The sequence below is a fragment of the Drosophila albomicans genome, chromosome 3, assembly GCF_009650485.2.
Source record: "Drosophila albomicans strain 15112-1751.03 chromosome 3, ASM965048v2, whole genome shotgun sequence".
Lineage (NCBI taxonomy): Eukaryota > Metazoa > Arthropoda > Insecta > Diptera > Drosophilidae > Drosophila > Drosophila albomicans.
Genome location: NC_047629.2, coordinates 27310226 through 27336414, shown reverse-complemented (window position 1 = coordinate 27336414; position 26189 = coordinate 27310226). Strand labels below are relative to the sequence as shown.

At 39.6% G+C, this 26189-nt stretch overlaps 3 protein-coding genes across 3 annotated transcripts in view; all 3 read right to left on the bottom strand.

Annotated features, from left to right (window-relative positions):
• Nucleotides 1-1833: 1833 nt before the first annotated feature.
• LOC117568887 (zinc finger protein sens) lies at nucleotides 1834-7545 on the bottom strand. Its single transcript, XM_034249787.2, has 4 exons — nucleotides 7067-7545; nucleotides 5803-6926; nucleotides 3233-3383; nucleotides 1834-2806 (listed from the first exon to the last, which is right to left on the bottom strand). Exons 1-4 carry the CDS (start codon nucleotides 7221-7223, stop codon nucleotides 2571-2573), a joined length of 1668 nt encoding a protein of 555 aa, XP_034105678.1. The 5' UTR covers nucleotides 7224-7545; the 3' UTR covers nucleotides 1834-2570.
• Nucleotides 7546-16391: 8846 nt separating this feature from the next.
• On the bottom strand, nucleotides 16392-19868 carry LOC117571833 (tetratricopeptide repeat protein 36 homolog). Its single transcript, XM_034254213.2, has 3 exons — nucleotides 19335-19868; nucleotides 18860-19035; nucleotides 16392-18795 (listed from the first exon to the last, which is right to left on the bottom strand). Exons 1-3 carry the CDS (start codon nucleotides 19753-19755, stop codon nucleotides 18724-18726), a joined length of 669 nt encoding a protein of 222 aa, XP_034110104.2. The 5' UTR covers nucleotides 19756-19868; the 3' UTR covers nucleotides 16392-18723.
• A 90-nt stretch (nucleotides 19869-19958) lies between these two features.
• Nucleotides 19959-26189, bottom strand: part of LOC117567644 (uncharacterized) — a 42568-nt gene continuing 36337 nt past the window's right edge. The window contains 1 exon segment of the mRNA XM_052003439.1: nucleotides 19959-26168. Coding sequence (XP_051859399.1) covers nucleotides 25152-26168 — 1017 coding nt within the window. The 3' untranslated portion in view covers nucleotides 19959-25151.

Below are 26189 nucleotides of genomic sequence, written 5' to 3'. Positions count from 1 at the left end.
TCGTTGTTGTTGTTATTGTTGTTGCAGCCCTCGACGGACCGGCAACTGACCTAAGACATCTTTTTTCATGTGATGGCCTCCACGCACATACTTTGCGCTGCGATCCTCGTTCACCTTTTAGCCGCAACTATTATTTTTATTAATAGCCAAAGTCAAAGTCACCTGCCCAGGCAACTGGGCACCTTTAGCTAGGGGTAGACGGAAAACAGAAAACGGAAAACGGATATTCAGCGGGCTCTTCTCTTGCTCTTCGCCTATTCCTAGCCACTTCTAAGACAATTTCCTCTTAATTTTCACTTCACTCCTCGATGATTTTTTTTGTTTTCGTTGTTTTTGGGGTTGCAGCTGAGCGCAGCTTTTGTTCAACTGCCACTTTGACTTCGATTGTCTGTTCGCGGTTCAGTTTTCAGTTTTTTATGGGGGCTTGTCGTTTATTTGTATTTGAATGCTGTATAAATTCAAATGGCATGACAAATTATGTGGGCTCAGGTGTTAACTGTGTTAACCGCTCAATGCTCGGGGGGTTAACAAACCTCGCATATGGCAACCATTGCTGCTGTCCCTTTGCTGCTCGATCGAAATGGGGCATCTTGCAGCTGGGATTATGCTGCTGCTTACATAATGAGTAGCTCAAAGTGCTATGCTATGCTCTCTACACATAGAGAACCCTCCTCCTCCTCCTCTTGCATCCACTCACTCCTCTTTGCAATTTCAGCACTTTGTCGGCACTTGGCCAAAGTCCTTGAGCTGCATTGTTTAGCAGCCGCCGCCAATGCAATTGAACTGCATATTTTTGATGGTCGCTCATCGGCGTGTACTCGCTGGCTGTTCTCATTTCTTTTTTTTTTTTTTTGTTGCGTCCAATATTTTGTCAATTTCGATCAATTTGTTGCATGCCACAACCGTCGCGGCGGACAAGTGGCAAGCAAGCAGGCGACACAGCAGCTCTCACTGAAATCCTTGTCAAATGCTCTTGCTGATTTTGATTGCAGCTACCGATGAATGGCGATAATGAGCAGAGAGTCGAGAGTCGAGAGTCGGTGATTTGTAAACTGCCAAACTTCATTTCGGGCGTTTTAAAGTGCCGCAAAAGGCATTGACATTCGGAGTTGTGCTCAAATTGCGATCAGCAAATCGTTCGCAATCGATGATCACTCTCGCATCGTTCGCTCTCTTTCTCAGTCTCTCTTTCCTTGTCGCACTCGAGCTGATAAAACTCTCGGGCGCAATTAGCTCGAACTTCGAACACTTATTGGCGTTTTCCCGTGCTCTCTTCACTCTCTTTCCTTCATCGACTTTGGGGCTTGTAACGCGGCGTTTTACAAAGCGCATTCCGCGCATGCCACAATGAGCGAAGATCAAAGATCACCGCGGCACCCGAAACAGAAGCAGCTTCCAATGCCCATTGCCCAATCCCTTGTGTCCCAGTCGCAAGTCTCCTGTTTGCCTGGCAATTGGCTACGTGCAAAAATTTAACTATAAAATCAGGTTTTGGGGCAGCTCAAAGACATTTTTGACATGCTTCACACAATTTGTAGCAACATTTTGCTAAGTGAATTTAGCCATTTGGCCAACTAAGGCGTCCTTGAAATGTCCTTAAAATTGAGTGTAGGCTTGTCTAGTTGAGCCATGAAAATAGCCAAAGGTCAGTTTTGTTAACTGCACTAAGGATCATCTTATTCCTGTAGTTAAAATTAGCTGAAGAAAGAAACCTTTCTCTTGATATAGAATAAAATAACAGCATTCCTTTGAGAACGTATTTTATATTCAATGTTGAATATAATCTCTTACTGCCTTGAATAAAACATTTAATTTCTCTTTAGCTTTGAACTTTATTTTCGCCAAATCAAATATGTAATCAAAATAAACTAAATACAAAGAAAATAAGTTTATAAATTATACACATAATAATTAAAACTAAAGAATTTATGATGAACTTAAATAATTAATGTTTAAATAAATATGATAATTATTGTTAAATTTAACATTGAGACAGACAAATAATTTTGACAATTTTAATGACGCGTTTTGCCAAGTGTTCTTTGTTGTTGTTGATGTTGTTGTTTGGTATTCTTTGGTACTTTTAGCTGCGTTTTCTTTGCTTTTTACTAGGCCAATTTGGAATTTGGTTTTTTTCGTTAGAATAAAAAAAAATCAAAAAAGGGTTCATAAGAAATCATAGAGTAAAATTAGTATAATAAATTATGTTAGCTTACTTCTAGAATATACTCATTGTGTTTTGTTAATACTAACTTTTAAGAACTAATGAAAAGTCTTTTGTATTTTTGTTGTTGTGGTTGTCAGTATATACAGAGCTTAGATCTAGAGTTGAGCAATAGGGCTGCGGGGGGCGGGAGCATTGATCTTATGGGAGTTCCCTTAACAAATAGTAAGAACTATATTTTGGATGCCTAAACAAAACAAAACTTTGGCTTCATAGCGACGACTTAGACGACTTTTGCCAACGTGATCGTTATAACTGGTTTTGGGTTGATCCGACTGGGATTCTTTGCTGTGGTGGTCTCTGGTGTGTCTCATGAACTACGAACTATGACGATCAGTGGTGATCGTTAACAACTGCTGCTGCTGACCTCCATTTTGAGCAGAGCGGGCGGCGTCAGAGCGCCAACAGCCTCCTCGTGGCGACTCTCCCGATGACGTCGCAGATCCACTTTGCGCTGGAATGATTGATCGCAGAGTCCGCAGCCGAAGGGTTTGTATCCTGTGTGCTTGCGCATGTGCGTGATCAGATTGGAGCTTTGGCTGAACGCTTTCAGGCAGACGGTGCACTTGTGGGGCTTTTCACCTGCAAGCGGAGGAGGAGGAGATGGAAATTGAAATCAATAAAACAATTAGTATAATGAAATGAAACAGTTGAAGTCAGCAATTAGACAAATTGAAAGCAACGCTCGCTAGATAAACATCTAAAACACTCGCGTCGCTGATTTTAATGGGTTTGACTTACAAAATGAGGGTGGCATAAATCTCACTAGAGGGTGACAAACGGACGGAAATAAAATGGAAAACTGTTAACGGTTCATACACTTGATTCGGAATAACATTGTTGGCAAAAACTACATTTTATTTGCCACCTACTTTTGACTGTTGAAAGATCAAATACAAACTGAATTTCATGTGGGTCAACAACTGTGCCAATTCATTGAAATTCCCCTCTTTGTCTGTCTAATTATGCAAATATATTAACCCTATCCAGAAAGAAATACAAACTTACCGGTATGTATGTAGGTGTGTTTCTTCATGTCGGACTTCTGATGGAATCGCTTGCCACAATACTGGCAGGGATATGGCCGGGTATCGCTGTGTATCAGCAGGTGAGTGGATAATGTCGAGGAGCGTTTGAACGACTTGCCGCATTGTTTGCACTGCAACAGAAAGAAAGAAAAGAATCCGAATTGGAGCACGTTAAATATTGATACAAAATAAGTCAGAATTCCTCCCCAGCTCAAAAGAAAGAAATATTTATTCAGCCTGAAATCGAAATGGAAACCCAAACTCGAAACCGCCCGAAAACGAAGTCGAAAACGAGTCACAAAACTGTCGCGCAATGTCGTGGCAAATAAAATCTCAAACAACATAATAATGTGTGTGTGCTAAATACTTATGAATTAAACTAGATTTGTGAGTGTGCAAATATTTGGCAACAGGTGACGAGAATATTCTGGGAAAAACCCCATGGATGGGCGAAGTGGGCAAAAGTGGGGAAGGTGGACAGATCATGCACATGAATATTATAATAATTGTTGAGTTTATTTTTAAGAAACAGCTATACAAACAGCAGATCGTCTCAATGCTAAATATGATAAATAAATGCTAAATCTCAAGTAGAACTCATTTCTCCGACGAACAAAAGAAATGATGGAGCTAAAGGCTGTAGATATGAAATTGAAATTGATATTAACTAGTCGTCGTTGTCGTTGTCGTTGTTTGTCGGCCAAACACAGCTGTGGGGCATTACTCGAGGACTGTTGTGTCGACCTATGTGTGTGTGTGTGTGTGTGTGGACAGGGACCACAAGCTATAAAGTTGGGGGATCGTAACATCTTCGCTGCGAGATTAAATGTTTGCACAGTTTGTGTTGCTGCAACATGCAACAGTATCTAAACATTGTCGCTCCCGTATTGACACAACTCAATCCCAATAGCCCCATGAGTTGAGCTGGCCTAGCAATCGAAGTGCTACGTGTGTGACATTTATAACAACAGCAGCAGCAGCAGTAACAAAATAATACTTAAAACCTTTCGAAAACCTACGCATATTGTAAATTGACACAAGTGTGCCTCAGAGAAACAACAATTTCTTTCTCTGACTCGCTTTTTTATTCCCATATTTAATTTGTTGTCGGTTTTTATTTTGTGTTTTGGGATTTTCTATTTGCGCATTGCATTGGATACATTGCTTGAATGTGTGGACTGTTGGCTCGAGATGGTATCCAATCCCATGTTGCCAGCCAGAGCTAGACAGAGGCCCAATTAGTTGGCCCATTGTTACATGCAGTCTGAGCCATAATGTCAATTTGCTCAAGTCGCCCCCAAAACGGAAGTTGGCAAAAAACAAAACTCTCTCGCCGCGTAGCGTAGAAACCCCAACAACATGACTCAGAGCCGAGCTCTCAGACTTCATCAGACTCAAATGCTGAGTGTGGCCCAGCTTAGCGGGTGGCCCTCAAATTCAACGACAACAGATGTAAAGACTTACAAAAACGCGAGCTCACAAAAAAAAAAAAAAAAAAAAATGAAAGGACTAAGATGCGCCTGCGCCAAGGACTTGAGCAACTGTCTTTGACCATATGTCCAGGCTCTTGGAAACCCCATGAGGCTATCGCATTTCACTGCATCGACCCTTACCCCGACCCCGCGTTGCCATTAAATGTGTGAAAAAATAAACGAAAACGTAGTTGGCCGACGCGGGTGTTGAAGTGCCTTTGATATAAACAACAACTGACAACGGGGGTAGTCAGAGCAAGCACATACCCTCTACATATCTTTAGTACCCTTTTCGTATCAAGTTCAAGTCACAAGTCGCAATCGAAGCAGAAGTCGAGTTCGTGTGGTCGTGTGTCCCTCTCGTGTGGCTAATGTGGCAGAAAATGCTTAACAAAATGACAATTATGATTGGGCCCTACACAAAACGAAGAGAGCCAAGCTATTGCCGTAATTTTAACATACATCTTCAGCGAGGCAAACCCCAAACTCACTCCACATGAAATGACGTACACATTCAGCTCGAAATAATCAAAATTATTTGATTAACTAATTGCGTGATTTCGATTGTGCTTAATTGAATTTCCATAGAAAGAGTTTATTACACATTTCGACTGACGGTGCCACTTTTCCAAATTGAAATGGGTGGTTGGCATTACTGCCATCGATAGCTAAGCTGGGCGACAATTAAAACGCAGGACAGGACCTTCAAAATATGAAACAATTAACACGGGGGAATTGAACGAATGGAAGTTCGAGTACCCGTAAGTGGGTCGGATAACAGACACGCAATGCAAACCGATTCGTTTTGAATATTTATATTTGAAGAAGACTTTTTGTGCAATTTATGAGGTTTCCCCAACACAACGAAAGGAGTCGGAGGCACTCTCTGATGTCACGTAATATTATCATTAGTGGCAAAGGGACAAGGTTTTGACAACTTTTTGTCAGCAGAGATTGGCTACAGATTCAGTTCTTAGATTTCTTTTTGAGGATATTTGCAGTCTGTGCACTTCCGTTATGCTCAGCTTCCACAAAACATTTAAAAAAAATCTTATTGACTTCCCGTTTGTTCGCTTACCTGAAAGTTTCGTCCACTGGGTTTCTCCTCGCACTCGCTTTTTATATACGATGATGATGAGGAGGACGAACGAAGTACAACATCTGTGGCAGTTGAATCAGGATGTTGCTGCTGCTGCTGCTGATGTTGCAACTGTTGTTGCTGCTGCTGCTGCTGCTGAGTCGTGTGTTGTTGCTGTTGGTGTTGATTACGCATATAGCCATACTCGGCGGCTGCCACAAGTCCCATGAGAGCGGCAGCCGAACGGTTGTTATCCTGTTCGGCCTCAATCTTAACCTGCTGCTCTTGATGCTGTTGTTGTTGCTTTTGTTGTTGTTGCTGTTGATGTTGCTGCTGCGACTTCAGGTGCTGTGTGAGTAACTCCAGATTGTTGCCCGCGAGGCCAGCCATGAAAGCACTGCGATGCGCATACAGCTGCTGCTGCGCATTCTCAAACTCCAGATCCTGTGCCGCATTTGTTTGCGGCGCCAGCGACGACAACGGCGACTGCAGCGACGATATCGAGGCAGCCGAACGACGTTCGTACTTGAACTTGCGCACTATGGGATCTACTTGCTGCTCCTCATCATCCTCCATCGGAGAGCTTTCCATACGGGTGTTCCGCTCACACATCGAAGCCGGCGACCAAATGATGTTGCCTTGTGAGCGACGTTGCTGCGGTGTCATCGCATTTGCTGTCTTTAGATTCACAGCCCTCAGAGGCGGAGGCGTCACATTGCTGAGCGAGCCGAGTTGCAGCCGCTGCTCGGCATCGCTGAGACTGCGTCCGCTTAGACTGCCACTGCTGCTGCTGTTGCTGCTGTTGTGATCGTGGTGATGATCGTGATCCTGCTCCTGATCGGAGTAGGCAGTGTGGCGTTGCTTGGTGCTAAGATTCAATGGCATATCCTCATCTACCTGCTGCTGCAATGAGCTGTTGTTGCTGCTGCTGATCAGCTGCTGTTCTTGCTCCTTTTCTGGAGTCAACGCATAGTCGCGATCGCGTGGATTTAGTATGACGGAGGCGGGTGATTTTGGCGTCATGGGTGTCAGCGGTGTGCCCAGCATCGAAGCTGAGGAGAGCAGAAACTGTGGCCATAGCAGAGCGCTCGAGTAGAGCAGCGGATTGTAGAGGAAAGGCAGATCTGCAAAGCGACAGAAAGAACAGACAAAGCGCACAAATTAAGCCTAAGATACTTTGCCAATAGATAGATACTTTTGTATCTAATAGATTGCAGCTCATTTGCAGCGCCTTAAGAAGAGATCTTCGCACTTCGAGACTTACCTCTGTTGTTGAGCTTTTGGGCCGCGGCAGATGCTATCACAGTGTTGAAGGCTGAGGCTCGCTGCATCCATTGCTTGTCGAGCGCTGGATTTGCGTAGCCCGCCGGACTGGGCTGCGAGTGCGGTGATGGCGGTGGCGACAAATGATTCATTTTCATTTCTTTTCAATTCAACTTTTATTTTGAACACTGGCTTTTTTACTTTTTTTTTTTTTGCGACTTTTTGGTCTAGCCTTGGCAATATTTGTTCACTTTATTCACTTGGCTTGCAAAATTTCTCATGCGCCGCAAAAGATATTTTCACAATAGAAATTTTCTATATTTTTTTTTAGTTTTCTTGCTTTTTGGTAAAATTGTTGCTGAGGATATTTGAGCAAAATCTTGTTGGTTTTTACTTTCTTTTTGGTAACAGATCAAAACTTGGCTCACTGAGAGACGAACACGTCTGTATCGCTCGGTGCTTCGCACCTGACTGAATCTTTGGCCGACTGTGCGGTTCTAAATTGAGCCAACGGTGAAGCGAGTGCCACAACCAACTTGGCCGAAAATCGAGGCTCTCTCTGTCTGTGTGTGAGTGTGTGTGTAAGCCGAATCAAAACGAACCCTCAGTGCAGTCGTATTGGTGGCTTCAATGTTGACTTTAGTGGTGGCTCAAGAGCCCTTTTGTACTTGAGTGTGTGTGTGTGTGTGAGTGAGTGTATGCGTGTGTTGCCAACTCTGGTTTTTCACCTTTGGCAGCAGTTGGCGGCGGCTGTTGTCGTTGCTCTTGTTGTTGCTGTTGTTGCTGCTGCTGCTGCTGCAGTTGTTGTTGCTGTTGTCCTGCATGTTGTAAGGGTCAAGACACACAGTTACGCAGCGCCTCTGCTCTCCCGTTCTCTCTGTCTCTCTCCCTCACCTCTCTTCCCTTCTTCTTCTCTCTATCAGTTGCTTTGATCGTGCGCTGCTCATTGTTGTTGTTGTTGCTGTTGGTGCTGCTGCTGTTACTGAGCTGTTGTTGCTGTTGCTGTTGTCGCTGCTGGCAGCACGCGTTTCTCAACTAATTGGTATGCAGTTAAAGTTTGGCGGGCGTTTGTTGTTGTTTTTGCTTTGCTACCTTCGCCCCGCTGTCCTTTTGCGTAATGTAACTGTTACAGTTGCTGCTGCTGTTGCTGTTGTCTTTGTTGTTGTTGGCGCAACTGACACCAACTGTTGGCTAGCTCTGCGATTCGTATTGGGATTGTGACTCAGCTAAGTCGCATGCCTACTCAATTGAAACAGCCGAAGCGAACGAAGGATATTTGTTTGCGAGGGTTGAGCAACTGTTCAGCAAACAGTGATCTGTTGTTGTTGCCTCTCGAGGGTGTGAGGCTTTCTCGGATATATACACACATAATCCGATTAACAAATGCTTAAGCAAATACACAAATGATCTTAGTCTTTAAATGGATAAACCCCATTTTGATCTTCAAGTGTTTTATACAATTTATAATACAATATTTGAAATGTTCCAAATTTGCAAAGTGTGTGATTATGTTAATATACTTATTTATTTATAAGCATATTTATTCAACATGGGGTTTTTATTTAACATATTGCACTTATTGGGCAGAGAACTTTGGCTGCACATAGAACTTTAAAACTTCTTAACTGAAAATAATATTAAATATTAAGAAATACTAAAAATAGCTAGTTCTTATTGTCAATAAGTAAGATTTAAAGCATTGTACACATCTTTTAATGAAAATATTGAATTTTTTTATTTTTTCAAGCTCTTATTTTTATTAATGTTTAGTTCAACTTGGAATGATTTTGCTGTTTCGGTATCATTTAGCATTTATATTGAGGTAAAGCCTAGCTGCATACAGTAGCCACAAAAAATATTATTTTGAAGTAAACTACATTTTAATAACATTTTGTTTTAGTAATTAATGAATCCTTTTGACATCTTGTGTAAGAAAGATATACAAAAGAGCATGGTTGTAACGAAGTTTTACATTTATTTAGTTTAAAGTAATTCTACATTCTAATGGAATACTCTTTTTTGTTGTTTGCTTTGAAATTATAGTTAAAAACAATTTGAAAATTGATGGTAATTAAATTTGACAAAAACGCAATAAATTTGTCCTCGATTTTTATCATTTATAGTTAATTTCTTAATTTAAAACCAATACTTTGTCAATACGTATTTCTTATTGTTATTATTTTCTTACTATATTTTTTGAAAGTTGATGGTATTTCAATTGATCTAAAAAGCAAAAAACTTTTGATGGATTTTGATCATTTAATTGTTTACCTAATTTATAGGTTCTTTAGCAAAACGTGTTTCTTGTTGTAATTATTTACTTATTATATTATATTAAAAATTTATTTCTGCTAATCATCAACCAAAAACATATATTTTGTTCATTTTTATAGCTACAAAGGAATTTTTGTAAACTGCTTATCATTAAAGAAATTATGAAGAAGTCGGAAAGCAATTAAAAATCATAGACGATCACCTGCCACTTGTCCGCATTCCTTTCCTTTCTAGATGCACCTTTTCTTATAAGTATGTGTTGCATCGTTCGGTTGGTTGCTTTTCCTTAGTCGTTCGTCCTGATCGCACAGTATAACATACATAGTAATATGTTCTTCGTCCTGAGTGCAGTGTATTTCAGACCTTGCTGCGCTTGGTCGCTTGGCCTCGTGTGCTAAGCAATTTCCAGTTTATCTTGCTGTGGCCCACACCTGCCTAGGTTACGCCTGACAAGAAAACGCGGGCACACTTCTTCTTGTCATCCATTTAACGTTTCACATTTAACGTCTCAGATCTTCTTGCGTTTTTCCTTCCCTTTGGCGCAATTTTCTTAGTTGGTCGAACGCCTTTGCATGCATTTAAAGGACATGTGCACGGCATTACATCAGTCAGCCAGGAGTCAGAAGTGACGCCAGGCTGATCGACACCCCCGAAGACATTCCAAGACACGAGCGAGCCACAAGCCACAATAGCTCGACCGAAGCATACCAATGGGGTATATGTTCGCTCGCTCTCTCTCTATGCATATGTATATGTACATATGTAGCTTAGTTGCTCCGCTAGTCATTCATTATAACTACGATGAGGGCTGATGGTTGGTTGCCTGCTTGGCCGATTCCCCTCGTTGCGCTCGAGAGCGTAAGGAGCGCGTGCCGCTCTTGATGAGCAGATCGCAGATCGGAGGGTTGTCAGTGACAGCACATCGCGAACGGTTTTTGTAACGGATTCACCTTATGCCAGACGCGCGCACATTCATCATCGTTCGTTTGATATGCGCAGTCGCGAGTGGCACAGGTAAAACGTACAACAACAACAACAACAACAGCAAAAAATGAGATACTGAGTGAATCGTAAACAATTTCCATTTTGTTGTTTACGACTACGACACATTCTCATATTTTCATTCCCTCTCCGACTCTTTGTCAAACAAAAACAAATCCCACATTTGCTTCTCGAATGCCTTTACACTTGGTCGCTTGGCTCGTGGATTGGCGCGCGCTTGTCGCTGATTGGCCCAGCTACCGAATGGGCGTTGACTTCCTCGCCTCTCGGTCTTTCCAACCGACAACTGCCAAACGACAACAGCAAACGGGTTTGTCTGTGTGTGGTGATTGTTTTGCTTGTGTTGGTGTCGCTTAGTCGAATGCTTACCTGAATGGTGAAGGTGAGTTTTGAGTTTAGACCAAGTCGTTGTGCTTTGCTTTGCTCTGCGTTATTCAATGCGTGCATTGCAGTGCAGTTTAGTTGCACCGTTAGTTCGACTGAACTGAATTTGATTTGTGTTCAGCGGCTGCCAATGATGTCCCATTGAATGGTAGCTTTGTAAAACGGCTTTACTAGACTCCTTTATGATCTACCAATGGCTGTCTGAGAACTGCGCTATTCTATTCCAGCAACTTTCCTAATGTTTTGAGTGTCAAGTTTTTGTAACAAATGCAATTAATAAAGTACAATTTTGGTGCAAAATAGCACTCAAATTCTGATTAATGAATAGTAAAGCCTTTATATAAAACTTAATTAAAAGCGGGTTATTTCACAGAAAGAATCTCAATCTTAAAACATGATTTTTAGAAGCTTAGAGAGAATGCATCATATCATTTAATAAGCATGATTTATTTTAAAATTAAGTAGAGTGTTTATGATACTACTGTATTGCTTTACTATTTCTTTAAAATTTTATCCTAAAATTTGACATAAAACGACTTTTTAAAATTATTAGGATACATCAAAAAGGAAGGTAAACAAAATACAAAATTTAAAATTAAAATGCAAATAGATTTTTAGTGTTTTTTTTTTAGAAACAATTTAATTTCCAATTTTGTGATGTCGGTAAAAAATTTGAAACTTGAAATTTTACCTACAAATCTATAATTTTTCATAAAGTTATCATTATCATTATTAATAAATCAATGTTTTTATCATGCTACAAATAATTTTGTTATTTTGTGCGCTATAAAACGAATACAGTCACAGGAAATGTTTTTTAATATTGTCGATTATATTTTTCTTTTTTTTTTTTTTGATCTCTTAATTTTTAAAGATTTTTTTTTTAGTTATTGTAGCTTTGCAACCAAATTACTATTGTAAAGATTTTTGTTTGGAATTAACAGTGATTCTTAGTAATTCGCAACGTAATGCAAATTTACCTTAAGTGTGGCCAAATGGATAGCGAATTTGGGATCAGCAATTAGTTGTTGGTTTTCAGAAAATTCAGTTGCTTTCGTACGCACAGTTTGCAATGCAATCTTCACTGATTTATCGCACAATCCGGGATCATGTTTTAAGTGGCCAGCCTTTTAAGTGCCTTCTATTTGTCTCACAGTGGGTGCTGGCAGTTTAGTCTTTTCGGTCGGGCGCATTGCACAAATTCTTAACAACAAATCAGACGGAAATCTGTAATAAATTTATTATTATGTAGATGTGCTCTAGCTAATAATAAATGCAAAAAGGCGCTGGCTACTGGTTATGAGCACGACCAGAGCACGAGAAAGAGAGAGGGGCAGGGAGAGGGAGAGAGGGGCACACTTCTTTGCCATGTCCACTGTCCACAAATCGGAATCTAAATGGGTCCTGGTCGGCGTCTCCAACTTTGCTGCTGCTGTTGCAGCGACGGTTCATATCGTGCAGATTGTTGGCAATTATTAAAATGATAATTGCACAAATCTGGCTATCAATTGACGACCATCGAAGACCTTAGACCATAGCGAGACCAAAACGAGCCAGCAGCCAGCAGCCGAAGCGAAAGCCACAAAACAAAACAAAGCATAAGCACTCGGCAAAACTGTGGACGTAGATCTCCAACGCATTGCAGTAGCTGTGGCAGCAACAGCGCCGCATGTTGCCGATGTTGCCCAGCCTGGGCCTAGGCTGAAACCTCGTTTCGCTCTTGGCCTGACTCTTGGCTGGCTCTCGGTCTTCGTCTTATCATGTGGCGTTGCTGCGGCTTGCAGCTTTTGCTATAGCCAACGTTGACAATTTGGTATTAATTTAAGACAACAGCAACAAGCCTCCTGGGCAGGCCAGCAGCTACTAGGCAACGCCAGCCGGTGGCAGCAGCAACTCCGAGCTCGACAGTTGGCCACTTGGCTGGCCAACACACACACACACACACACACACACACACACACACACACACACACACACACACACACACACACACACACACACACACACACACACACACACACACCAACAAGACGGACATTTACATGCTGTTGTTGCTTACTCTCGTTGTTGTTGTTGTTGTTGCTGCTACTGCTGATGGCGAGCTGCAAACAATGAAATCTGCGTAGTTTACTGTTGACCCGAGCTGAGTAGGACAGCAGCGCAGTGTGACCAGCTTCATTTCCTTTCATTGGCAATTGCATGGCTTGTGCATTGTGAAAACTGAACGAGTGTCGAAGGATTATGTTGGTCGAAGAAACTAATTAAGTAATTAATAGAGGGGCAAATCTATGAGTTTATGCTACAATGTTAAGCTTAGTAAGCAGATAATATGATTTTCAAAATCAATATTTAGAGTAAAATATTAATAGATAAAAGCTTTGAATGGACAAAACTATGAGTTTATGCTACAATGTTAAGCTTAGCAAGCAAATAATATGATTTTCGAAATAAAATCCATATTCAGAGCACAATATTAATACATGTACAGTTGGGGTAGATACGTTAATATACATATACATAATAGCTACAAATGTATGTATATTAAGTGAGTCCACATGAATTTTAATTGAATATCATAAAAAATAAATATTACAATATATTAATTTTCATCTGAATACCCGCAAGCCAACAATTTTATTTATTAATAAATTACGTCAAATCTGACTAGGAAATTGCGTCCAGAAAAAAAAACAAATCTGAGGCAAACTTGAAATCTGAGAAAAAATGTTAGCATTGGATTTGATAAACAAGTTATCTGAAGAGCATTTTCATATTGGCTCAATTTATAATTCTTTAAAATATTCTTAAAACGTCAACACGTTTTTCGCACAATAATAGATTGATCAATTATATGATTCTCCGTGTGTATTTCCAATCATCTGGTCACACTTATCAGGCCCAGGTTGAACTTAGTCGCTGCCTATTGTTGTTGCGCCTGCGCGAAGCCTTCAGCTGCGCACAATTATAAAACAAAATTGATAAAATTATTGTCGAGTCGAGGAAGCGAAAGAGAGCGAGAGCGAATGGGAATGGGAATAGGAATGAAACTGGGACTGGGAATACGATGGCGATTAGCTTAAAGCCAAAAGGTTGAAATTGTCCACTGACCACCGCGAAGCGAGGCGAAAGCTTGTCTGCTCTGCTCTACTCTCCTCCAGTTGCGCACCCAACGCATGATGAAAATCAGCGACTCGCAGCAAAACTTGCAACTGGCAACAGACAACAGACAACAGAAATTGGAATTGGAATCGGAATTGTAACTGGGCTTGGGTTGAGCTCATGGAATGAAATGGACGTAATACGGTAGCAGAGTTTTGTAGGTGGCTTCGCAATTGCTACTTAAATTTATTTCAATTTCATTTGATATTAATTGCAAATGGCTTTAAGATTGAATTCCAATGCTACCATTTTTGGGAGACGACATACAAATGGACCGAACTTCTCACTCGACCCCATGAGCGACCATTGGACCACCGATGTCCCAATGTCCCGATGTTATGCTAGAGTTGTAGGCAACTGCTGTAAGTGCTTGTTAGGATTGTTTGAACTGTGGACTGGCGCCACAAACAATTTGCTACAAATAAGGCACCGACTGTGACTGGGCCACAGTTCAACAAGTTGGGGCAGGGACTGAGACTGGTCTTGCCACTGGCAGTTCACCCGCACAAATCTCTGACAGTTTGAATGTTGCTGTTACTACTGCTGTTTGTCGTAATTAGCAGCAGTCGGCGAATGCAATTGCAATTGCAATTGCTGTTGCTATTTTGACCATTTAAGGCTGTGCGAAAGTTCAGTGGTCCCGCAATGCTAAACTTTCCAAATGCAAAAGCCCACACGTTGACACAATTAAGCCAAACACATGTCGTCGCACGGGCAGATAAGCCATTTATTAACATTTCACAAGACTCGAAATGATGCCATAATCTCCGCTTACGGTTGGACAGAGAGATCAAGCAACTGTGCGGCAAACTAAAGATGCAAAGATATATTGTAATGCAATGAAAGGGACACAATTGCCAGTCGAATAAAAGTGTCATACGTAGTACAGTGAAACTTGCCTAACTGCAACTCTAGTTCTCATTGAGTGAGTAATAATTGTATTTAGCATTCAATGCGATCACTTCAACTATAGTTAGAGCAACTACACAGAGAGATAGAGAACGAGACACTTAAGACTTAATGTGACTTGAGCTACTGTTTGTAGGGAGACCACCGCCAAGGAGCGCCATCGCTTGACAACCCCAAAAGCTAAAGCCATGCCAGGCCCAACAATTGAACTGCAATAAAACAATTTACCCAATATAGCGCAGCCCAAGAGCAATCGCAGTGCCAGTTATCCAGCCATCCCAAGCGCTACAAGCTGGCCAAGCTGGCTATCCAGGCTATCCACGGCAACTCTCTGAACATTTATCATTGAAATGTGGCGTGCTGTTGTTGCTGCTGCTCTGGCTGCTGTTGTTGCTGTTGCTGCTGCTGCTTTACGCAGCGACTGCGGCGTTGGCGGCTTCGTCGGTAGCTTTGCGGCACCAAAACGAGACCCGATCACAGCGTCTCTTGACTTGGCGGTCGCTTTGCATATGCCTCCTAGACTCCCAGTCTCAGTCTCAGTTGCTGTTGCAGTTGCTGTTGCTGTTGCTCTGCAGTAATACTGTTCTGGCCCTGTCTCGCAGTCTCAATCTCTTCTGGCCTGTTTGCTGGGCGGGCGGGCGATAAACTAGGCGCACCATTCGATGCCGGGGCAATCGCGTAAGTCAGTGTCAGCGTTGCCCATAGAAAATCAATTCATTGCTCTGAACAGATTTCTCTCCATAGCTCCCCTTAGCTCTGCCTTCCGATATCTCTTTGTAGCTTCTTCGCGCATCTTCATAACGATTGTTAGCCGCTCTAATTTGCATATGTTTTGGTGCTTGCGACAAAGGCTCTCATAATTGCTTGATTTAGCGGGCCATTCATGAGCTGACGTCGACATGGGGACAACGTGGCGGATGAATGGCGGCGGCGCCAGACGCATCCATTTGACTCTGCTTTGTTTGCTAGTGTAAATTGCAGACCAGTTTAGACTGCAGCAAATGTGTTGCACTTCTCTTTCTAGCCTTCTGTCTTCTGTCTCCTTCTAAATGTTACGCGGGTGTCTCAAGTCTGTCGTGTAAATTGCCAAGCAATTCATAAATGTCAACGCGTTTTGCTTGCAACATGCAAATGGAGTGGAAACTGCGACTGCCTGGGCTGCAAGATTTATGTGCCCTCTTGCTGGGCCTTTGGCAATTAGAACTGACTATTCTTAGCAAACACAAGACAGCTAACTGCATTTCAAACTTGTTTATATTAAGACGGTTGTATAAATAAATAACTTATAAATGTTATTATTATTATGTTTAAAGAATTAAAAATTAACACCTAACTTAAAGTTGGAGAAAATGAATCCTTATTTAATAAATCGTTATTTCTAGCACTTATTAAACTTAAGTTCTTACTACAAAGGATGAGAAGGCAAGACTTTATTAATTAAAAAAATATTTTAATGGAAACAATAATAAAAAGAGAACTTCAATTTGTCTAATTTAACAACTGATTTTACGTTTTCTTTGAGCGTAACATATTTTTTTTAAAATACCCGAAATTAATAACTTCGATTCTCTCCAAGTTACTTTTAAATGTTCTTCCCTTCTTACTGCTTTGACATTTAAATTTAATAAAGATACTCGTTGAAAATATGGCTTCATTGACATGATCTCATTACCATTGCAAAAGTTTTGTGAAACTCATCAACATATTACCCTAATCCCTGTTTTGAGTTTTACTAGTCAAGACCACATCTCATCATTTGGCTTTTTGGTTATTTAGTCAATTATAACAACGTTTCATTGATACTTCGATGCTGTCCTCGGTGCTATCAAAATATTTGCATAAGCAAACCTGAATTACAGTTGCTGCACGAAGCGTTTATTCTACACACATAGCAGAGAAAAAACTGGATGTACGAGAGCGTAGAGAGGTTCAGGGAGGACGAGGCATCAGCAGTAGCGGCAACATGCCGCGTCATGTGTTGGTCAAAATCGAGGCAGAGGCCGAGACTGATACAGAGCCGCAGTCAGAACCAGAGCCAGAGTCAGAGTCAGGGCCCTAAGCTGAGAGCTGAACGACGACAGCAGGCACGCGCCCCGATCTCAGGTACACAATGCACAGCTCGGATACTCGAACAGCAGCGCCAGAGAAGCAACAAAAATGAGCAACAAAAAAGAGAGTAGGGGCAATTCAAAAACGAAAAAAAGACTGAAAAAAGGACACAGTAGAGGAAACAAATGCAACTGTTGAGCCAAGCCGAGTTGAGTTGAGTTGAGGGTGAATAACCCAAAGGGAAGCAGAATCTCATTCTAGCCGGGCTTAGTTTATAATTTGGCAGGAAGAAAAAAAACTTCGGAGATGCTATCTAATATCTATCTGTTGGTGCTGTCGATCAAATTACAGTTCCGGCATGGTCAAGATTGGTATTTAGTTCCGCTGCGAGTTTGGGGATAGTCCACGAAAGTATGATGATAATGTTGAGGCTGATGATGCTGCTCCCCAGCAACAGCAGCAGCAGCAGCAATGAATGATTTAGCTGAGCTCTTGACTCTTTTGGGCTGCCTGCTTACCTTTAGCTGAAGTGCAACATATGGCGTTCTTTTTGCTGCGGCTTCAGCACAACTGACGCAGGATACGCAGGATCTTGCTGTTGTTGCCGTTGTTGCTGTTGCTGTTGCTGTTATTGTTGATCTACCTACGCTGAGGCGAGGCGATGCGAGGCAACTTCCTTCTTCCTTCAAGAAACTGCATGCGCATGCGCTCATTGCACTCACTTGGTAACAATAATGAGGACGAGTGCGAGTGCCTTTACACAGTTTCTACTTTGGGTAGCTCCAACTGCAGGAGATCAATCAAAAATTGGTTTCCACAAGGGGCGCTACTTCAACCCTCGTCCTTGTCCAGCTAGAGCGACTTTAGCTCGCGCATCTACGAGTTTGAATATCTCTCTTGACTTGCATTCACATTCGATTGTTGCCTATACAGTTTTTGTTTTTCCTTTTCTGCTGTTGTTGCTGCTGCTTTTTTTTCCTTTGGTTTTTGTTTTGTATATCGTATATGTATTTGGCTGTGTGGTTGCTGCACCTGCTCCTCTGCGCCAGGAGCAGCAGGACGCGCGTCTTTTGACCGCAATCGTTGCAGGTCGTTGCATATACAAAAGCAAAGGCCTTTTACAACAGCAACATTAACAACAAAAACAACAGGTTACTTTGACTTAGGGCCAAAATCGTCGTCGTCTTTTAAGCTTTACTGTTAAGCTTGGCGCGCTTACATGACTGGCGGCTCTGTTCAGGATCTGGATCCTGCTTGTGTGCTCGTGCCACGAAACCGCACGCCGTTTGCACAAATCCCAGAGCCCCTTTTCCCATTCCCTTGCCCTTGCCCTTTTCTCTTAGCTTTGCTCGTTATCCTGCGTAAACCACTTTCGTTTATTTTAATTTAGCTTGCGGTCGTCCTCGTTGCCGTTGTCGTTGTCGCTTCGCCGAGACTGGGGAGCGGGTTTGCCGTTGAATCCACATTCAGATACAGCTACAGCTATGGCTAGAAGGTGCCTGCTGCAATCTGACAAGCCACTAGCCTCTGCCTGGCCTGCTGCATTTAATAACTGTTTTTGTTTTTTGTTGCCGTTCAATTCGAACTCGTATATTGGCCCCCGAGAGCTCACGACTCTTGACTCCCGAATCCCGAGACTTTTGTGGTTGCAACTGTGCAGTGCGTTCCACGTGCCACTTTTTTTTTTGCTTTTTTTTGCTTGCTTGCTTGCTGTTTGCCGCTCGAATTTGCAGCTTGCCACATAACGCGGCATCGCCACCGGTTGCTTTTGCTGTCGCTTATCGCATAAAATGACGCGTCTTGAGCTTAATTAATTTTTATTTATGTTAACGAGCGTTCGCCTTATTCGCTAAATCAGAGCCGATGCTGAACGTGAAGCGCTCATTTCAGTTGATCGTAGGCTTGGCGCAGCATTTGATTGCAGAGTGCAGCAAATGGATTGATTTCCACCAGCTGTAAAATTATGAACCATTTAAATGCATACTTTCGACGATTTCATAATATAATTATCACCTACCTGCTCTCTGGCGAATTTGCTACCAAGCTGCGCGGCAGCTTCAAAGTCGGTGCGTGCAGCGTCCAAGTTTTCCAATTTTCTATGCAACACGCCACGTTGACAGTAGGCGTGGCATTTGGTGCGCAGTTGTTGCTCGGATGCGAGTGTCAGAGCACGATTTAGATCCTCAAGAGCATCTGTCATGAACAATTTTAATTAAGAGTGCATTAAAAATATATTTTTATGATAAATAATCGTATTTGCTGCATAACTACATTCAAATTTAACGGCAAGCACACGCTTACGCTGTACACTGCTTAGCTGCAGTGCAAGCAGTACAAACGGCACTGGCGCCATCTATTGTTCAAAGACAACATATATGTACAGGTTGTTGCTTTGGATAAACTGATGGTGAGTTCCAGCAAACTTGATTTCAACTATATTTCAGAGCAGATATTTGGTGATAATAATTAAAAACTATTTCTCGATTATTTACCGTTATCACGTTTGGCCAAGCGCAATGTTTGCGCTCGATTATTAAAAACGGAGGCTCGTTCAGAGAGCCGCAATGCCTCTGCGAATTTCAGTAGTGCCTCATCCAATTCTCCCTGCTCCGTTAAACGCACAGCGAGCAGCTCAAGTTCCCTAGATGCTTGCAGATTTTCCGATTCCGGCTCGACATCGATTAGTTCCATTTCGGCCTGGATAGCACCATTGTGGGGCACAATGCCACTGAGCTCCAAGGGATTGAAGACGGACTCCAACACCTGCTGATCGTGTGCACTCAGTTTAAGATTAGCCTGCGGCATATTAACTCGTTGTTCCGTATGGATTGCGATTCTATGGCAAACTGAGGCCAGTTTGTTGATCAAAACACGGCGCATTGCTATGTAAAACAGGCCGTTTAACCGGTTCATCAGTTAGGAATCGAAATAATCGAAAGATAACATAACAAACTACTCGAATGCACTGCAAGAAAATGGTTGTTATATAAAAAAACGTTTTGTTTTTATTTTTCTTTCTTTTTTTTATGTATGTATATGTAAATACCAAGGACAATATCATTTGTTTTCTCTTGTTTTGAAATAATTTAATTAATAATATAATAATAAATCAGCGCTTCTTGAATCATTTCATATCATATATCATATCATTTGTTTGTTTTTTTTTTTAGTTTTTTTTTTCTTTTTTTAATTTTCATTGCTATGCTAATGCGTTTACTTTTTACGTTTTTTTAGTTTTTAGTTTCTTTTTTGTTATTTTTGTTACTTTGCTTTTAAATTTTGATAAATACAATTACATATTATTAATTTTCAATAAATTGTTTTCTTTCTTAATGGTTTCCTTTTAAATGTTTAACTTTATGCTTTCTTCAATATCTCTTGACTTTACAATATACACAACTGAAATAAATACTCTTTAACACTATGCACTATGCGGTTTAGCTCGATCTTTTGCGTTTATGCCTGGTGTTTTCGTCTTTCTGTTCGCCAAATTCTTGATACTTCCTAATTAGGTGATTAACAAAAGGGCAATTGAGAGGTGTTAGATAAAATATGTGTGTGTGAGTGTATGTCTCGCAATGAACCAAGTTAACGTAATCTGTGTGTACTTTAGAGGCAGAAGCAATGATGCTAGAAAGCTTTTGACTTTACTCCAGAAATTGTCGCGTTATTTCGATTCCGATCGAACCGAAATTTTGCGACAATTTCTATGCAAAGCCAATACAATATATGTACTATATAACTTGTATAGTTTATAAATATGTTTCATCACTTTAAAGTTTACTATGTTTGTTTCTTAAGTAGTTCCATCAGGGTTGCATACGGTGCTTCGTTTTGTGTTCTTTTTCTTGATATACCTTGTAAGTACTACGAGTACGAGTATGTATGATAAAAATATAAAAGTGAGCATTGAGATTTCATCTTGTCTATATAATTTAGTATGAATGTATATATATATATATTACAAGTCGTACGTGTATACATATATTGCAGATATATAACTGTTTGTTGTTATGTACTAGGTGGCACAGTTTTTTCTTGTTTTTGTTTGTTCTTGTTGTTAGTTGTAATTGTAGTTGTAGTTGTATTTGTAATTGTATTTTATGTAGTGTAAATGGTCTGGTCTGGTTTTCAAAAAAAAAAAAATATGAATATAGTAGTTTGTCAGGGTGTCCTCGAGTTTGTATTGAGATAAATCATATGTAGACAAATGAGGAACAACTAAAAGGCGAGACCTTAAATTATATAGAGAAACGTTTCATTCATATAGAGTACATTGAAAACATTTGAATATGGGTTTCTTTTGTTTTATTTCTATACACATTTATCTACAGCATTCGATCTCAATTATATGTAAATATGTATATATTATAAACATGTACGTTTATACCATTTAAAAGTCTAGCTCAATCTTTTATACAACAAGTTTTTGCTGAGGCTGTAGCTCTGCTAATATCAACTAGTATACGCTATTGCTATTTACGTTACGATATTACGTGGTACGTGTTAAGTTATGGTATTTATAAGCTGGTTTTCCTTTTGGTTTGTTTGTTTGTTTTGGTTTGTATTTTTTGTTTTTGTTTTTGTTGTGTTTTGTTTGGTTGGTATGAATAAATGCCTTTTACCCTTTAGCATAGCATAATAGCTTTTGTTGCTCGTATTTTTAAATAGTAGCTTCATTATCGTTTTCATTATCAATATCATTAGCATTATCATTATCATTATCGTTTTCATTTACGTTTTCATCAACATCGTCGAATTGTTCTGAAATGTATCTGAAATTGAAATTGTTTCTTAGTTTGCTTCAAATTGCTTGTCATTGTCATTACTTTAGATATAAGTATATATGTGTGTGTGTGAGTGTGTTTGTGTGTGTAGATACATAGTTAGTATACGAGTATGCTCTATATGCGACATATATGTATGCATTAGTATATTTAATGTATTTGTGTATGTATCCGCATGTGTGTGTGTGTTAATCTTATGAATTTGGTATCGTGTTCATGTTGAAGTTAAGATTAAGTAAGCCTTTTTTATCAGAATTGTTTTTGCTGCAATTTACAATAAAGTTTTTTCGGTTAAACACTTTAAAGTTTAAACCATTTCTTTTTTTATATACGTTTTTTTTTTTTTGAGTTTTATGTTTTCTCGACCAATGTAAAGTTAATTTTGAATTTCGAAATGTTGTAATTTTGTATTTATACACGAACAATTAATTCATATGATAGATTACTAACAATAACGTAACAGCATGTGCTTGTCTCTTATTGTTGTAGTTTAATTTAATTTAATTTAATTTGTTTTGCTTTAGCGTTTTAGTAATTTAGCTAAAAATGTACATAACTAATATACAGCAAAGCGTAATTACATAATAGTCAACAAAAGTACAATTACAATATAATTTAACATTCTTTAAAAATTCATCGGTTCTCATCTGTGCTCACTTATCGAGTGGCGCATTACATTCAATACAATACAATACAATACAATATATTACGTACTCGTACATACATACATATGTTATATATAGAGAGAAGATTTTGTTTTGCGGGGGAGGGGGGAAATACAATAATAGATCTTATCAGAAGTAATCAGTTTTTTGTTTTTGTTTTTAGTTGGTAGCTTATAATGAACAAAAAAACAAGCCAGGCATAATTATATTTTGTTATTTCAATTACACAATTAGACACAAAGATAACATGCTCTTGACACAAAAGGAAAAAATTGCTCATACGTATAGTAATTGAAATTCCTTTTTCTTTCTGGTATTTTCTTTGACTAAACACTTTATGCACACACGACAAACAAAATCAACAATTTGCCAAATGAATTTGGATAATTGGGTACATAATGTGTGTGTGTGTATTTACTGTTTGTTTTTTTTTTTTTTTGGGCTGAGCGAAAAGACAAGATAGACAGAGAGAAAGACGGAGAGATAGAGGGAGATACAGCGAGGGAGTTAGTAACTATAAGAGAGCGAAAAATGTATTTTGTTTAGTTTCCATTTTCATATTAAAAAGTTATAATTTTTTTCATTTTGGTTTTCTAATATTTTACAATAAATGTATATTAAGTTCTTGCACACATTGTTGTTGAGTCGTGCGTTTTTTTAGGTGTTTCCATTTTTCATTGTTCTTAATATGTTGTTGTTTTTGTTTTGCTCGTTATCGCCCTGTCGGCTTTTAACATCGTTTTAACTTTTCTTTTAATGCTTTTACTTAATGCCAATCAACCTCAAATTTTAAGCGTTCGTTTTCTCTACTGCATATTCTTGTAAATGTTGTATTTTAATTTGCTAGTTGTTTAATGGTAGAGTAGCGTAGCTTTTTTTTGTAGATTTGTAGATTTTGTTTTTATAATTCGTTTACCATTTGTTGTGGATTTTTTTTTTTTGGTGAGAGGAATACAATTTTGCAGCTGTTGTTCTGTTTCTTAAAACATTTAACAAACATTCAAAAAGAGTGCAGTGTGCAGTTTAAATTGTACTAATAACATTTTTCGATTAACTTCATTAAATTTTGCGCCATTTTCTTAGATTGTTTTTGCTGATAAGTTTTTTCTTTTCATAAATTGATACTGTATTCGTGTGTGCGTGTGTGTGTGTGTAAGAGAAAGTGTGTTCATGTGTGAGTGACTGACGACGTGTTGAGGACGCACTGCTTGCACTACGCCTGCTTTATCGACACTTTGCCATGGTTTAATGCGCGGTATATTTATGGTATTTTTTTCATATCATTCTCTAGGTTTACATTTTTACATATGTTTGCAATTGTATGCGTATGTTTTACGTTAGTATGCATGGGTGTTTGAGTGTGTGTATGTATGTTAATTGTGTGAGTATTACGATTATTTTTACAAATTATTTGCTTAGGTGGGCTTCATATTTGTTTGTTGATGTTGTTGCTGTCGCTGCTAATTACATAAATAGTCAAGCATTTTGCGTGTCAGTGTCTGTTGCTGCTGTTGCTTCTCTTGCTGCAAGTGCGTTATATGTATGTCTGTGTAATGTGTGTCTGTGTGTGTGTGTGTGTGTGTGTGTGTATTACATAACAAAAGCAGTAATTTATTATTTGCTTGTTTCTTTTTTACAGTGTGTGGCTTTTTCTTTTGCATAATTTATGTTATTTCTTACGGTTTAAGGATTTTTATTTATAACTTGTTAAGCTCTGGTTTCGTTTCTTCTCTTCATCTTATTTAATTTAATGTATGCCATATTTTATTTGTTGTTGGTTTGGGGTTTGTGGGTTTATCTTAATTTTCTTTCTTTTTTCGTGAAATTATATGTTTTTGCATTGATTTTTTATACTTTATGTTTTTGGTTTTTGTGTTTTAAATCATTTTTAACGACTAACCATTTAGACTACTTTTCTTGTTAATAATCATATTATTAATACGTAATACAATAATATGTTTCACAGTTACAGTGTATTTAGAGTTTTACACATTAGCGTGTGTTACGAGAGTTTTAGAAGTCCTAAGTTCAGTTTTTTAAGGGTCTACTTTCGGGTTATACTAAGTATTTGCTGCCAAGAGAGATTTGGCGAGCTCTGTAGGATAGAGGTTTCATCGGATTTCACAGAATGGGGCGTGACATGAAAGCTGCTCTGGGATTTTTATATTTTTATTTTTAATTTATTTTTTATATAATTTAAAACGTATTTTTTGGCAGTGTAATTTTGGTGTTTTGATATTTTCGAACAAAAAAAACAAAATAAATTATTGGAAATTTTTGATATAGGAAATCGTTAATATAGAAATAAAAAACAATCTGTGTATTGAAATAATTTTGAATAATATAGTTCCAATGCGTTTAACATTTAATACATAATAATAAAAAATAATATATTTTTTTTTTAATTTTTTTTTTAGAGCAGCTTTCGGACTACAACAAAAGTACACTGGCGTGAAGATAGTTTATGACAGATTCGAAGATCTCTCAAAGAGGAGCAGGGTGGGGGCGGGAAAATTTATAACGAGAGCTCATACAACAACATTGAATTGCAAATTCGTTTACAGCATTTATCGAGTTTTCCAATTTTCTTTGGGGTTTTTTCCCATACTGTATTAAGCGATTTGTGTGTAGAAAGGCGTGAGTGAGAAACATTGAGACACAGCGAGGGAAACCAAGAGGGAGTTGTAAGAGCAAAGAGACAGTTGCAGGTAGAAGTTGTTTGTTTGTTTGTTTTGCAAATTTGTTAGCACAATTTAACTGTTTAATGCTGAAAGCCGTTTGAAAGAATGTTCCAAAATTGTTCCAATTTAAGCTGTTGTTGTTGTTGTTATTTGGTGTTGTTTTGTTTTCAATTTGTTTACTGGTAAACGGAATTATTATGAGTTTTGTAGCTGTTGCTGTTATAGCGCTGTTGTTGCTGCTGCTGCTGCTGCTGCTGATGATGATGATGGTGATAATGAGATGATGATGATGATTGCTGCTGATGATGATCGCGATGATCGTGATGATCGCGATGATCGTGGTGATCGCGGTGATCGTGATGATCGCGGTGATCGTGAAGATCGCGGTGATCATGGTGATCGCGGTGGTGTTGGTGTGAGTGTTGTCCGTGTGGGTGTTGGTGGTGTTCGTGTTGATGCTCACGTTCGCGTTGCTCGCGTTGTTCGCGCAGTTGTTGCTGCCGCTCGCGTTGATGTTGCTCCCGTTGCTGTTGGTGTTGCTGTTGGCGTGTTGGTGTTTGTTGCTCGCGCGTGGGCGTTGCATGTTGCTGCTGCTGTTGTTGTTGTTGCTGCTGCTGCTGCTGCTGTTGATGCTGCTCACGTATTGGTGTCGTTTCCCGCGACGCTTTTGTTGGTGTGTTGGTGTTATTCAAGTGTTGCCTTTGTTGTTGTTGTTGTTGTTTTGTTGTAGCTCCTGTTGGTTGCTGCTGTTGTTGTTGGTGTTGTTGAGTTGTTGGTGTATTGGTAGGTGTGTTGGTATGATAGTGTTGTTGTTGTTGTTGCGATTGCGATTGCGATTGATGATGATGATGATTGTTGAGCGCAGTATTACTGCCATAATTGTTGTTGTTGTTGCTGCTGTTGCAATGTAGCTCATGAGGCAGTGGCGGTGGATTTTTAGCTTTTGTCAGCGGTATTGGTGTTGGCATTGGTTTTGGCGTCTCCGTTAAATCGATGCCCCATTCATAGAGGAACTCGAGTTTTTGTCGTTCCAATGGGTCACTAGCCGGCAGGGCAAGCAAATGTTAGGCTTCTAAAAATATTAACGCTGTTGGCTTCGGTTCCAAATTTGATTTTTTTGCTTCGACAACTAAGAAGGTTATTTCAGCCTTTTCACGATTTGCAAAGCATTCGGCTATCAATCGAGCAACCTCCTGAAAAAAAGTGAAACGAAG